The sequence below is a fragment of the Dermacentor albipictus genome, chromosome 1, assembly GCF_038994185.2.
Source record: "Dermacentor albipictus isolate Rhodes 1998 colony chromosome 1, USDA_Dalb.pri_finalv2, whole genome shotgun sequence".
NCBI lineage: Eukaryota > Metazoa > Arthropoda > Arachnida > Ixodida > Ixodidae > Dermacentor > Dermacentor albipictus.
The window spans coordinates 473,764,374-473,777,681 of NC_091821.1; the positions used below are offsets into that span (position 1 = coordinate 473,764,374).

Here is a 13,308-nt window from a genome sequence, read left to right on the forward strand (position 1 = left end):
GACGCCTCAAGCGATACCGATGGGCTATTTCATAATAAGTCTCGCAGGGTTCCTCGTGTCTCTCCTCCTCATTCACGCCGTCCGCATCCGCGGACGAGTCTCGCGCGCCGAGCCATTCATTGTCTTAAGTGACAGACACATAAATAACGGAGGTGATACGCGAATGTGTGCGTGTGCGTCGTGTGCGTGTGCGCGTGCGTGCGTGCGTGTGTGTGTGTGTGTGTTTGTGTGTGTGTGTGTGTGTGTGTGTGTGCGTGCGTGCGTGCGTGCGTGCGCGTGTGTGTGTGTGTGTGTGTGTGTGTGTGTGTGTGTGTGTGTGTGTGTGTGTGCGTGTGTGTGTGTGTTTGCGCGTTCCTATATCGCCACGATGACCACAGATCAGGACCGTAAATATGTTCGTGCTGTTGTTAAAAATTTTGGGTCACCTCTGTGTCGTGTGCTAAACGGTTTCGCTGGTCATCCAGTCATCACCTTCGCAGATTGGAATGGCTCATAAATTTTGTTTACGTTACTCCACTTAGCTGCGTCCCCGATACAGCCTACCCGCTTCTTTTTTGTTTTTGCGTGGTGGTTATGTTTTGCTTGGTTTCAAAAGACTACGCCTCGCATTATATCTATGACTTTGCCAATCGCTCAGCGCCACTGCACAATTTATGTAAGCCATGTTTTTACCGTATTGCGCGAACGGCGGCTAATCCGTCCGTTAGAAAGAGAGAGATAGAAATAGACAAGCGATTAAAAAAATACAGGGACGTTCACTTAAGCTGAGCCCGGTTGACTACCCTGCACTAAGAAGGAGGGGAGTCCCCGGGGAGTTCACAAGATGAGTAGGAGAGAAGAAAAGTTGACAGCACGCACGAAAGCGCACGCTGAAGAAGGCACTGTGGCAACAGTATAGATTGCCCCGAACGCATGGACAGCGTTGGGAGAGTGGCCAGTTGGTGAAAATACTCAAGCGAAGAGAAGAGAGGAGGGAGCAGCCATACTCACGAGGATCTCAAAGTCCACTTCCGGGGCTCCGTCGTCGTCCACTCGGGCCAGTCGACCCTCGATCCAGGCTCGGTGGCAGTCCGAGCTCTCGAACCGCCTTTCGAGGGCCACTTTAGAGGCTGCGAGAAAGTGAGACGGACAGCTCGAGGGCCTCGCGTCGAGTCAATACCCAGTGATCAGCCGAATGGCGACGACTTTAAAGCGTCCCCCCCCCTTTTTTTTTTCTTGCTTGCCCTTTGTTTCCCGTAATTCACTGATGTCCAGGTCCATTTAAATCGCAGTAGAGCTTCCGTAGCACAAAAATTATGCGACGTATGATACAGTTGCGAAAGCCACGGACTGGCAACGCTGATGCCATTAATACATATATATGCCACATATCACGTCCCGCTTTGCTAAATACGTGGGGTTGCTAGAGCTGCATGTTTATAATTACTTGTTTCCAATATAACGTCGCTCTTTCATTGCTTGTATTTAAATGCTTATTGGAACGCAATGTTTATAGACGCGTGAAAGTATGCAGAAATTGAGGGCGCTGGACTTTCAACTTCGGCAAGAAAAGCTGGAACACCTGCGCGAGCTTAGCGACAAGACAGTGACACATGCTGGATATGGTGCATGTTATGGGCTGATTACTCAGTGTGGGAATAAGATAATCGCTGAGAAATAGGTTTGTGGGAATAGGTCGCTTGCTTCAGACTGATTAATAATTAGGTTTTCCAGAGTGAGAGTACAGACACCTCTGCTACTTTGTGAAGCCTCTCTGAAGCCATTGTGAAGCAGTTGTGAAGCCGCAAATATCGTATTTTAGGACTTTCTAATGCCAGCCGATAAGTACGCTTCTTTGGGCTGTCGTAGGAGGACGCTGAAAAAATTTCTATGAGCCTTTTTTGGGGTTCTCTTTCCGTCTCATCGCGCTTTGTGTTGTTTCATTGGACTAGGGTTTCAGGTTACATTTCTTGTGACCGTCGATTAAGCATAGATGCGAGTTCACGATTCTCCTATGTTCGAGACATGCCATCACGTCCATTAGGTGTGCTGGTCGTTCAGGTGTAGCGAACAAAAAGAAAATGAGGAAAATGTTGCCGAGTACATCAAGGTGATCGTCCAGGTAAGCCAATAGTTCATGCGGACCTCGGAGATGAAATGTACGCTGGCTGATACTGCTTAATAACAAAATACACTGCTTGCGACGCTAAGAGTGAATTATTACGGCGGCACTATCTATTGTCGGCATTTCTTGGTTGAAGGGACGGCAGCGTGACGATGACGGCTGGGACACGTCGGCAACGATGAGACGGCGATAGGATGACGGTGATGACGCTACGACGACGATGACAGCGTTGTCAAGGCGCCATGTCGACTACAGAATCACGAGAGCGAGGCGGTGGCACGACGACTACGGAATGACCGCACAGGGGACGACGGTGCCATCACAACGACCGCGTATCTGCGTTTCTGTCTTCGGTCGTTCATTCCGCCCAAGGCCAGATATTTCTCAGGTCATTCGCTTTCATATCTTGCAGATCTGACGCGCTGCGCCAGTCCGTTTAAGCGGAGCTGTTGTCAGGTGCCAAGAAGAAACGGCGCATCTCGACAGATTTATGCGAAAGCCGGCATTTTACAGCCTCTGTGAAATCAGTGGCGCACCATAGGTGTCGTCCGAGACGACCTATTGACGGGATATCCATAAATAACTACGTCTTGCATCGCGGTCTTGAGACTTCAGCGAGAATCTGCGCATGTTTAACGGCCAAGATCCCTCTAGAGCGCAGCCACGCCCACCAGTGTGCCGACGACTACCGGCACTGGCATTGAGCCAAACTCCCGCCACAAGGAACAGCTTGTGTTTGGCTACAAGTTAGACAGCCACAGAAAGCCATAAACATCTTCAATTATGCGAACTTGTTAACAGAAATGGCCCAAATATGTAAAACAAGTCGCTGTTCTGCCTGAAAGGTGAATCATCGATTGCGATAGCAAATTATTCGAGACCTATACGAAGTAACGATAGTAGCTTTATCGGCCGTATAGACTTGTAAACATTCGCTTACTAACTAAATTAACGTGCATGGTGTGACACGCGCACAGGCAAACGTGAACACATCTCACTCAATGACCGCGGACACTCGTCAAAACGGTGGCGTGAGGAAGTGCGGCAGCAGCGGCGAGCTAATTGACCCTCGTGCTGCCTCTCGCTTCAACACGAACTGAGCGGCGAGAACACACCGCACACGAATCTATCAGCAATCGGCGCACTCTGTCCTCCATCGCAAATCGCTTTCAAGATAGACCCTGAGCGGCCGCGCTCAGCCGCGACTCCGCAGCCGCCGCCGGAGCAGAACCCACCAACTCGCGCCCGGTGCTTTCCGCGCGACTGAAGACGGCGCGCTTCCTTCCCGCCTTCCTCCCTTGTGCGAGCGAGATCGAGCCACCATCGTGGGCTCATCGTCGCAAGCTTTCACTTGCACATACAGCATACGGCGCGCGGCCACGATGTTATCGCACTTGGACTTTATAGGGAACATCACGCCAACGCCGGAAATGCGCCTGGAGTGTTCGTATAATTGCTGTCACAATAAAGAATGCTCCTTAGACCGTGACGTTGCATAACGTACCGGCGCTTGCAGTTACGTTGGGTACGTTGCCTTTTTTTTCTTCACTAATAACCAATCGTTTTCAACCAACTTAATATCAAAGCGGCTGTTAAGAAAGGATGCACCAGACTAATCTTATTTAGTGTTCCTTGTTAGCTGGTGTATGGCACGTGCATCGATATTGGCCACGATGAAAGAATGCGCACACATTCAGATCAATCTGTCAGTACGCTTAGAGTCGACTGCCGCTATGCATGTTGCACGAACTTTACCAGCTTCATTCTATTCCTTTCATGCCATTCACCGTCCACGATCAGCCGATCCCGGCTATGACAAGGGCCGAGCGTCGCTCAGACCACTGAGAAGTGCACAAATCAATGGCACTGGAATAACTTTAAATCTATATGAAGAGAGAGGGAACGACAACAAGAGGTAAACCCTATAATGAGAGAGAGAGAGAGAGACAGAGGATGCAAAGAAAGGCATGGTGGTCAACCAGAGGTAGTTCCGCTTGGCTAACCTGCACAGAAGGAAGGAGTGAATGAAAAAGACTGATATGCCCAGCACCATAATGCTATGTGGCTTGATCACTTTATATAAGAAATAAAAGGAAAACTTAAAAAGAAGTAAAGAAGAAATAGGTAGGTAGGCACAAACGACACTTGGAATCCTTAAAGGGTCATTCGAGGCAAATATTAAGTCAAGCTAAAGTGATAGATTAGTGTCCGAGAACTTCTACGGTGTCAATATTATCGCGCACAGAGCTTTAGCAATCGACAAATTGAGGCAAATGCAAGAGAAATATAGATATTCCCCCAGCAGATTCAAGTACTAGCCCGATGACAAAGGCGCTCCTCATTATAATTATGTCACTAGTACTCAACCACTCGTAATAAAACGATCATTGCATTGCACTATAATACGGAAGAAAAAGCTACTTGTCCAGTTCTGTCTGTTTTAAAAGAAAGTACTCACTGACGTTACCCTTGGCGACGTCACGGTGGTCGAAACGTTTCGTTTTCGCCGCTCTGCGCCGGCCGCACTTTCGCGTTTCGGTAGTTTCGTTATCACGTAGTGCTGCACTGGTTTTGCTGGATCGCAAAACTCACACAGACTGCAAATACCGAGAATGTCACGCCCGTTTAATGTCGCGGGATTCCCGAACGATCCACGCAACCTGACCAAGAGAAGGTAGAGCGGCGAATCCAACATTCCAACATTTTGACTTGGCTCGATTTATTCATGGCCGCGCATTTGCGTTTCTCGCAAAAAAAAAAAAGAAGGTAACATAGCGCCTTTCGTCTACCGACGTTCTACTCAACGACGGCAGTAAAGGGCGTTGATAGGATATGCAACGTCACTATACCACAGTGGTCGCTAGTCGCCGCTTAGGGGCCAGTGATTTGAATTGTGCCAAAGGTTGTGCCAAAGGTATGTAATGTGGTGGTGCGTAATATCTGCATTGCTTTTATTTGTCCTTATCCCATTTCTTTGTTCCTTTTTTGCTTGTTCCGTTATAGAAAATTCCCTTGAATTGATTGATGATTGGAATTATTATTTATATGTAATGTTCTTTGCGTACGGCTGATTGCGCTACTCACTGCCACCTCAAGCTGCCTCATTGCAGCTTTTATCTTAGCCCCCGTCATTGTATTTTAGCAATGGAAACAAAGAAAGAAAGAAAGAAAGAAAGAAAGGAACAAAGGTATGCGCGCCTTCAGACGCGATTTTCTTGTAAACCAAGTCTTTTCCTGGCACTAAACAAGCGCTGGGAGGTTTCTGGAATGGAATGGTATTTATACAGTTCACGTCGAGCAAGTATTTGCCTTTAATGCCCATTTAAGTCACTTACTGATCAAAACACTGAAAACACGCCACCGAGCCGACGACGACGCGGCGGCGCCACAGCAACTACGAAATCAAGGACATGTCCACGACAGCGGCACGACGAGGAGGCAACGACGACGACGACAGTTCTTTCACTGACATCGAAGAAAGCGAAAAGTTGCAGAGGTAACGCTGACAACGAAAGCTGCGCTGCGATCGACCGCACTTTATTTGGCCAAATGTAGTGTCGCGCGCACTGCAGGGGTGCGCGCGCGTGCAATTATCTGTTCTAGTATCCTGCGTGTACATTGGTTAAAGTGAGCACGCGCCTCAGCATTCTACGAAGCCCTGCGCTCCCTGACTTTCATATACCTCCATACACGAGCTAGCCGTCCTTCTCGTCGACGGGAACGACAAAACAAACAGTTTTCACGAGGGGCGAAGGCATCGAAACTGCGATTTTCAAGTCAATGGGCAGTCCACTGAAATGCATATTTTAAACAGCCCGTCACGCGGCCACAGCCAGTGCGACTGCCAAGCGCTGTGCGGCGGCGGCACGAGATTTCGGCGACAGGAATTGAAGGCCACGCCCTTCGATGGCGGCGGCTGTCCGAAGGCAAGGCGGCAGCAATCGGACAGCAGCCGTCGCTTCCTGCTGCCTGTCGATGTGAACGGCGGGGAGAGAACCCGGGGGGTCACGCCCACCGGACCCCACGTCCACCGGCGTCGGCCGAGCCGTCAGCCCTGACGACGGGGGACTGCTTCGACGGCGACTACCACGGCAGCGTGCGTGAGACCAAGTCGGCACGCGCGCGTCGCCAATAGCGCGCAGCCAGGAGAGGTTACAGCGTGCCACTTTCCTGCGATCTATTGCGGCTCGTATTGCAGCCTATACACGGTGCGTGTCGCTCATTCTCGCAGACCACGCCGCCAGGGACAGCTAACACGGCTACGTATTTGGGTCTACCTTGAGCAGTGCATTTTTCCACAGAGCTGACAACTATTAACTTCGATGCAATTTGCCACACCATTTCAGGACGTAATCCGTGAAACTGGAGCTGAGCGCACATTTATATTGCAACCTCATTAGTGCTCCTCTTAAATTTCTCTATCAGGGCACGTGCCCTAACTGCATACTTTAAAAGTTAAGAACTAGAACTTCGCTGATTATCGTGAATCCCACTCCGATTTCTCGGGCAAGTAAGGTCTGTTTTGAGGCAACGACAACAAGTAAGGTCTCTTCGCGCAATCCTGCTAATATGAGGGAATTTCGTCGCGCACCACAGGATATTTTTGATACGTATGTATTGGCGATAACAACCTGATCACCAGGTATAGTAAACTGGTCGAGAAATACGGCGTGTGGACGATGGCACGTCTTTCTGTGTGTCAGTTGATTTTGAGTGCACCCACGTCATCCGCGCCCTGTGGTGCCATTTCATATATACCGGCGGTCCATTGGCTTCTTGTATGCTTCGCCGAAGGATGACAAATGCAGCTGAAGTGAGGAATCGCGGCTAAACCGAACCAGCGAAATAAGAAAAATCACGAGCCATTGCACACTGTGAAGGACCAGCGAAGCTGCTTCACGGAGTGGACCTCCTCCCGCGATAGCGCGTCATGGTGATGCGTGGGGGGAGATGACATCGCTACTACGTGCCTCGGCCTCTTCGCTCGTTTTGCTGCGTCATTGCGCTTCATTACTTCGTGTGCGCTGCACTGGCGTGGACGGCCACGTTTCACTACTGTCGCGGTGGCGGCCGCCGACGATGCAGATGCTTCAGGCTGCACAGCGGTGCGTGCTGCCCGAGCCAGCAGGCAGCACCAGCCTGCGGCGCTAACACCGCATGCCACCATCGCCCTGCGCGGCGAGAGACCGAGGAAGCAGCAGCGGCCACCAAGGCCGGCAGGCGCGCGCAGCAGTTATAAGCCCAGCGGGGGTGGGCGAAGGGCCCGCCGTGGCGATGCCCTCTCGCCTAACGCAACGCCTGGAGCGCTAGTGCGGCAGCGGGCGTTCCGTTTCGCCCGCTCTGCACCGTCGCGGCGCCTTCGTGACGTGGCGTCGCGGCCCACAGGAATTGAGGTGCCGTTTCGCTACTACATACGCAGGCTTTTCCGCTCAATGGCCATGTGATGCTTTTGCATAAAAAACGAATAATTGATTTCGGCGCGGATATAACCTCGCTTCGTGGATCTGTACAAACTTGTCCAGCACGCAAGTTATCGTGCGCAAGCCCCTAATCACTAAGGTGCTGCATGCTTTAGCGTCATGAAGAAAAAGCACGCTCCTCCCACACGTATTTGTCAAAAAGGAACGAAGTAAATGCCAGGAAGCGCTAGCTAAAGGCATTACGAAAAAAGCTTTAAAAAAGTAACAAATGCAAACAACCGAAAAATTGAGACATCCCTCGGTGGCACACCATATAGGGCCCAGCGATCTATATATGTTCAGCATCCGCACAAGCACTATATCACCTAATTGACAGCGCCGACCGAGAGTGTGCCCTGCGTACCGACATAATCAATGCGTAACCTGTTATTCGGGAGGCAGAGGCCACGAATAAATTAACGCGACAACCTCCTTCTCCTCCTGACTGTCCCTCACTCTCTCGCTTATTTCATGAGCGGCTCTTCATTCCCCAAAAAGCTTGTGTCACCGTCACAGCGGACGTCGTCATGAAGCGAGGCAGAGGCGATCGCAGCAAGAAGAAAAGAAAAAAGAAAGGCAGAAAAGAAAATCTCGGCTCGCGTTTCTCCACGCCCCTTTCTCACGTTCTAAGCGCGGACGTGAGATGGCAGGCTGCGTGCACATAAAACAGGAAGACGTATTGGCGTAAAAGTCTCGGAAAGAAGTGTGGCAGCGCACAGCGGCGCATCAGAAGCAACTGTCGCCACCGCCCGATGACCAGGAATGTAAAGACGAACGAACAAAACAACTCAACAACAACAACAAAAGCTGCGAAAGAGCATAACAAGAACAAAACGGAAGAGTAACGGCGCGCCAGAGCAACCAGAAGCGAAAGAGTGATTTGGCATTGCTTGGACGACAAAAGGAGAAGGGGAGGGCGGAACTGATACCCGGGTCGGGCACCGGGCGCGAGCTCGCCTTTCCTCTCACTCCCCACATCGTTCGCCGCCTTTAGAGGCGCGTTCATCTGGCGCGGCGCGCCCCTTTATGCAAAATAAACGAAGGGTCAACTTGTCAAAACTCGACTCAACTTCCTTCGCGTGTGCCCGGTCGTGAGCCGAGACCTCGGCTCGCGCGCGCTCCGGCGCGCACGGGATATCCGATATCACCGCGCAGTTCGCCGAGCGGAGAAGCAGCAAAACTGAAATCACGCAGAAGAAGAAGAAGGATAAATTAGGACAAACCAAACGCCGAACAAACGCTCAAAAAATAAAGGCTCCGCAACGAGGGTGGCGGGCAGCCCGCAAGCGAGCTTTCATTAGCATAATGAAAGCCGTGACACACGCGCGACCGCGACGCGCGCTCGTTCTTCGTCGGGGCTTCAGGAAGCGAGCTCCCCGAGCCATCACGCAGAACTAAATATTAATTAGCCGCCCCGCCAGCGGTGTTATATGGACGCCGGCCGGGGACCGTGAAGCGACGGTCCTCCTAGCGCGCTGCCGCCCTCCTCTCGGCGCTCGGCGGAAGCGCATACTGCAGAGGCCGGGCGAGACGGACAGCTGTGCTTCGGTCGGCGATGGCCGATAATGGCATTACGCGGAGGTCGCGATCCGCCCCTCGCCCGACTCCTCTCCGTGGCATGACCGCTGCGGCGGAGCGAAGGCTCGGCTCTTCTTGCCAAAAGCAAGAGAGACGAAGAGGACGTTTCGTGGCGGAGGAAGGCAGTGCGGTTGGTAGGCGGCGGAAACAAACTGACCGGCACGCACTTCACGCGCGAAAGCCCGCCGCCCTCGTGCGCGTGTCTAGCGGGTGCACTGAGGGGGGGCTCACCCCCTAATCTCCGGTTTACGTACTTCGGTGACCAGCACTGCTGGGCACGAATTCGCGAGATAGCACTTATGTGGGAACTGTTCTTTAGAGCTTATCCTAGCCATTCGTGATGGTGAGCATTAGCGAAGGCGGCATATTCATAACAGACAGTAGTTGCAAACTAAAGCCTCAAGAATTTGGCCCCTGAACTTTCCTCAATATGCCTATCTCCGAGACCAACGAGCTCGGCTTTTGGATGTCCGTAGAAGGAAAACGCCACTGGCATCGCCATAAACCGCAGTGGCGTGAAAGGGGAAGCATGAGCCTTTGCATGAACCATGATATCGCATTTCATCGTATAGTCAATCCATCGGATGGAAAATTTGGTTCCTACACAGAGTACCATCATAAAGCTCAGTGCAAACATAGGACTACACGAGACAGGACTAAACCCAAGAAAAAACGGGACTAGGACAGCTCAATGAAAATGTATGGTGTCTTACAACTGAAAGCAGCACGAAGCCACGAAAGGAACGCATATGGATTCTTCAGAGAGGAAGCTCTTCAAACAAATCGGTCCCGGGATTTGGTGATCGAGACGGCGACCACCGCCTTTCCGGTCCAGTCTCTCTAGCAGGGAACTAATCTTGAGGCTAGGCAGGTCGCAGCGGAAGCGAATTTATCGCGAGGATCTCATATGGTGCCAAGTGGTTGCACTGCTCCACAATGTGCTCGCTTTAGCATGAAATGCTTTTAGCTACCGTTGCTGGTAACCTTAAAGTGACCTCGGGGCACTCAAACGAGAACATCTGGGCTAGTTGCGAGAGCAGAACGAGATCATCCACCCTTTGTACAGGACCACACTACATACGCTGCAGTTACTCCCAAAGAAGTTGCAAAAATTTTGCTTCCGAGTTCTTCCTCACGTTTGTTCCCAATATCCCTCAAGCTGTAACTTGTAGTACGCTGAAGTTTTGTCATTTCTAATAGCGACGTTCAAAAGGCAATACAGGGCACCGTACATTTCAATTCTAGGAAATGGAACTTGCTGCGGATCTATGGCGCTCGCCGATCTGCTGTATGGCGTGACGCCGAAAGCGTCTGATGCACTGCTTGGCCTCCGTGGAGGAAGGAACAGTTCGGAGAGCAGCGCATTATGTCACGCAGCCAGGCTTGGCAAGCGAACGCTCCGTGAAGCAGAGTAGAACCGGAGTAGAACTTGTTGCTGGGCGATTTGGTTGAGATCTAATGAACACATTGTTGCGCCAAAAAAGGAAAACAAAGACTTAGGAAGGAGAATAAGAAACTGTCGTTTGTTACTCTCCCTCCTAAGTCTTTATTTTCCTTTTCGCGCAACGATGTATTCATCAGCTCCGTGAAGCCTGCCCTTTGCTCAGTGGCGAGCCAAAGCGTGACCTGCGTCGAGGTCACGGAGCAAGAATCGACATTTGCCGAGACGTTTGGTCGCGCCTCCTTCGGGTGCTTTTCTTCTTCTAGCTGGACAGTGCGCTAGGCCTCACTGGCGTCTTTCACTGACTGTCGTGCCGCCTTCAGCCGGCTTTCTTCTTCTAGCTGGGCAGCATCCATATAGACTAGTGCACATTATGGCGTGGTGCGGTGTGGTGTGTTGGGGTGTGGTGTACCGTTGCGAACATGCACTGCACCCATTTTAAGATTGTGGTTAGTATCATCTCCAAACAATGTGCTTTGCCGGTTGCTATTTCATGCTTACATCTACTCTTGATTACGGGCGAGCGAGCCATCCTTTTTTTTTTAAAGCAAAGACTGGCACAACTGAAAGAGGTCTCACAGGCCTCGTCCCAGTCGTCGCTTTTCTGTTTTAACAAGCTATCTTACGAGAAGGATTCCTGGCGGTCTGAGGAGAAACTGGGACAGAAATTAGTTAGGAGAGCGAGGAGGGGAAGTTGTAAGTGGTGGTCAATAACTGCCAAACCGTAACTTTCATGCTCAGGGCGGATGGCTCTTCTATTCTGCCGCGGAATAAGATGTCATTAGCACTTGGCCTTCAACGGATGTGCTCTCCGTCGCAATGACGGACAGAGCCCAGTGCTGCCTAGCTATCCCTCTATGCCGAGCGCCCTTGTGTATTCAGGAAGATGTGAAACTTTCCGAGGCCATCACATAGAAAATGTGCCACAAGAGATGCAGTCGGAGATTTGAGAGAGCACGCTGCAATTATGGAGTCACTCACATTTACCAGGTAAAAGAAAAGAGATTAGAGGGAGAGGGTGAAAAGTGGACGCTAAGGGTGGAGAGACAGAGGTCCGTTCTTTTGGACTCAAGGCAGAAAACTGAACATAGCATGGGCTAGGGTCAAGGTATACATGTGCAGGCAGGAGCAAATGGCGAAACAGTTAGGCTTAAAACCACCGCCAGCATCCAACTATTGCGAGGCCAGTTCATGACATGATGTCACGTCAGTGGGTGCTAAATGTTTCGTTTTTATACCAAAGCAAAATTTTCTGTTTGACTTCCAGAGTTCTCAGCGGGAAAAGACTCTGTAGGATGGTCCTGTTTATGAGGAGGGAAGTAGGTCATTTCAGGCAACCGTCCTGTCACTGCTGCTGTGGCGGCGCTATAAGAGAAAAGAGAATGCCAGATCGGCACACCCTGCGTTTTCTGCAGACCAAGAGATGCTGAATCCACTCATAAGACGCCGGGCGCCAAATCGATCAACGCCGACGGCACTGGGATGATGGAAGCAACGTTCTTCGATAGAAGAGACCGACCGTGCGGACCTCCTCGCCAGCGCGATGACACCCACCCGGTGGGAGGCATGGTCGCGCGCGCTCTCTCTCTCCCTTTTCGTTCCCATTTTCTTTTAGCAACCTTTTATCTTATTGCAATAAGCTTTCTTTTCTCTCGTGTGTAACTCTTAAGACGTGCTTTTTCTTTTTCTTCTTTTGTCCTACCATGTCCATCGCATTATTTTTGCCTCGGTTTCGTTGTTGCTGCCGGAGCTGTCCCAGGAGGAGACGCCGACACGTTCGGCGCCGAGAACGGGAGGACGGACGGACGTCTGACTTCTCTCCGAGAACCGCCCCGGCCGGCTCGCCCCTATCTCATCCCTTCTCGCAGCGGAGATGACGGCCGCAACGTAATATCGTTAACGCGGAATAGAAGAAGCGGCGAGCTAAAAAGAGAGCGAAGCCATGTAACAACGCGTCGGGTTGCCCCTGTCCGACTGGCCGATAAAAGGGGGGAGCGAGATATGAGAGAAACGCCGCGCGATCCCTTCACTGCCGCTCTTCGGGGGATGAAAAGCGCGAGGCAAAAAAAAAAACGCAGGAGATACGGCGTGTCTGAAGGAAGAAACCAAAAGCGGCGCCGACGGGTCTAAAGTCGACGCGAGCCCGACGCTCGTCATCCGTTTTGGCACTCATTTTGCTGTTGGCGTTTATTAACTGCGACAAGATTGTAAGCTGCGCGACGGAAGGGCCGGCTATAGCGATATCACGGCTAAAAGCAAGCAAGCAAACAAAAAAAAAACGTCTTTTTTCATTCATTCAATCATCCTTATTCGCCCGCATCTCATACCCCTGTATGCTCTAACCCTCGCATCAAAAAAAAAAAAAAATGCAAGACAACGATATAGATAGAAAAAGAGACGTGACCAAAAAATTTCACAGTCACCCATGGATAAAAGAAACTCGCGCAGCATACTTTAAAATAAAAGTTTAAAATGTATGCATTTTACGCGTAACACGCCGTCGGACGTTGAGTCTCACAGTTCAGTACCTGAAAGTGCATATAGTGTCACTGTCACGCAAACTTTCTCATGGTACTGAATTAAAAGGGAAAGAAAGGAAGAGCATAACACGAAGCACTCAAAATGCCACTGACACGACAATCTCATCACGATCATTTCGTGCGACAATAGTTACGTCACACAGACAGCACCGTTCACCATCAACTAGTGAAGTGCGCTATACTCTA

At 50.9% G+C, this 13,308-nt stretch overlaps 1 protein-coding gene across 1 annotated transcript in view; it reads right to left on the reverse strand.

Annotated features, from left to right (window-relative positions):
- Positions 1-13,308, reverse strand: part of LOC135908893 (uncharacterized) — a 517,064-nt gene that overhangs the window by 14,059 nt on the left and 489,697 nt on the right. Inside the window, exon 5 of the mRNA XM_065440732.2 lies at positions 991-1,109. Coding sequence (XP_065296804.2) covers positions 991-1,109 — 119 coding nt within the window. The remainder of the gene's footprint in view (positions 1-990; positions 1,110-13,308) is intronic.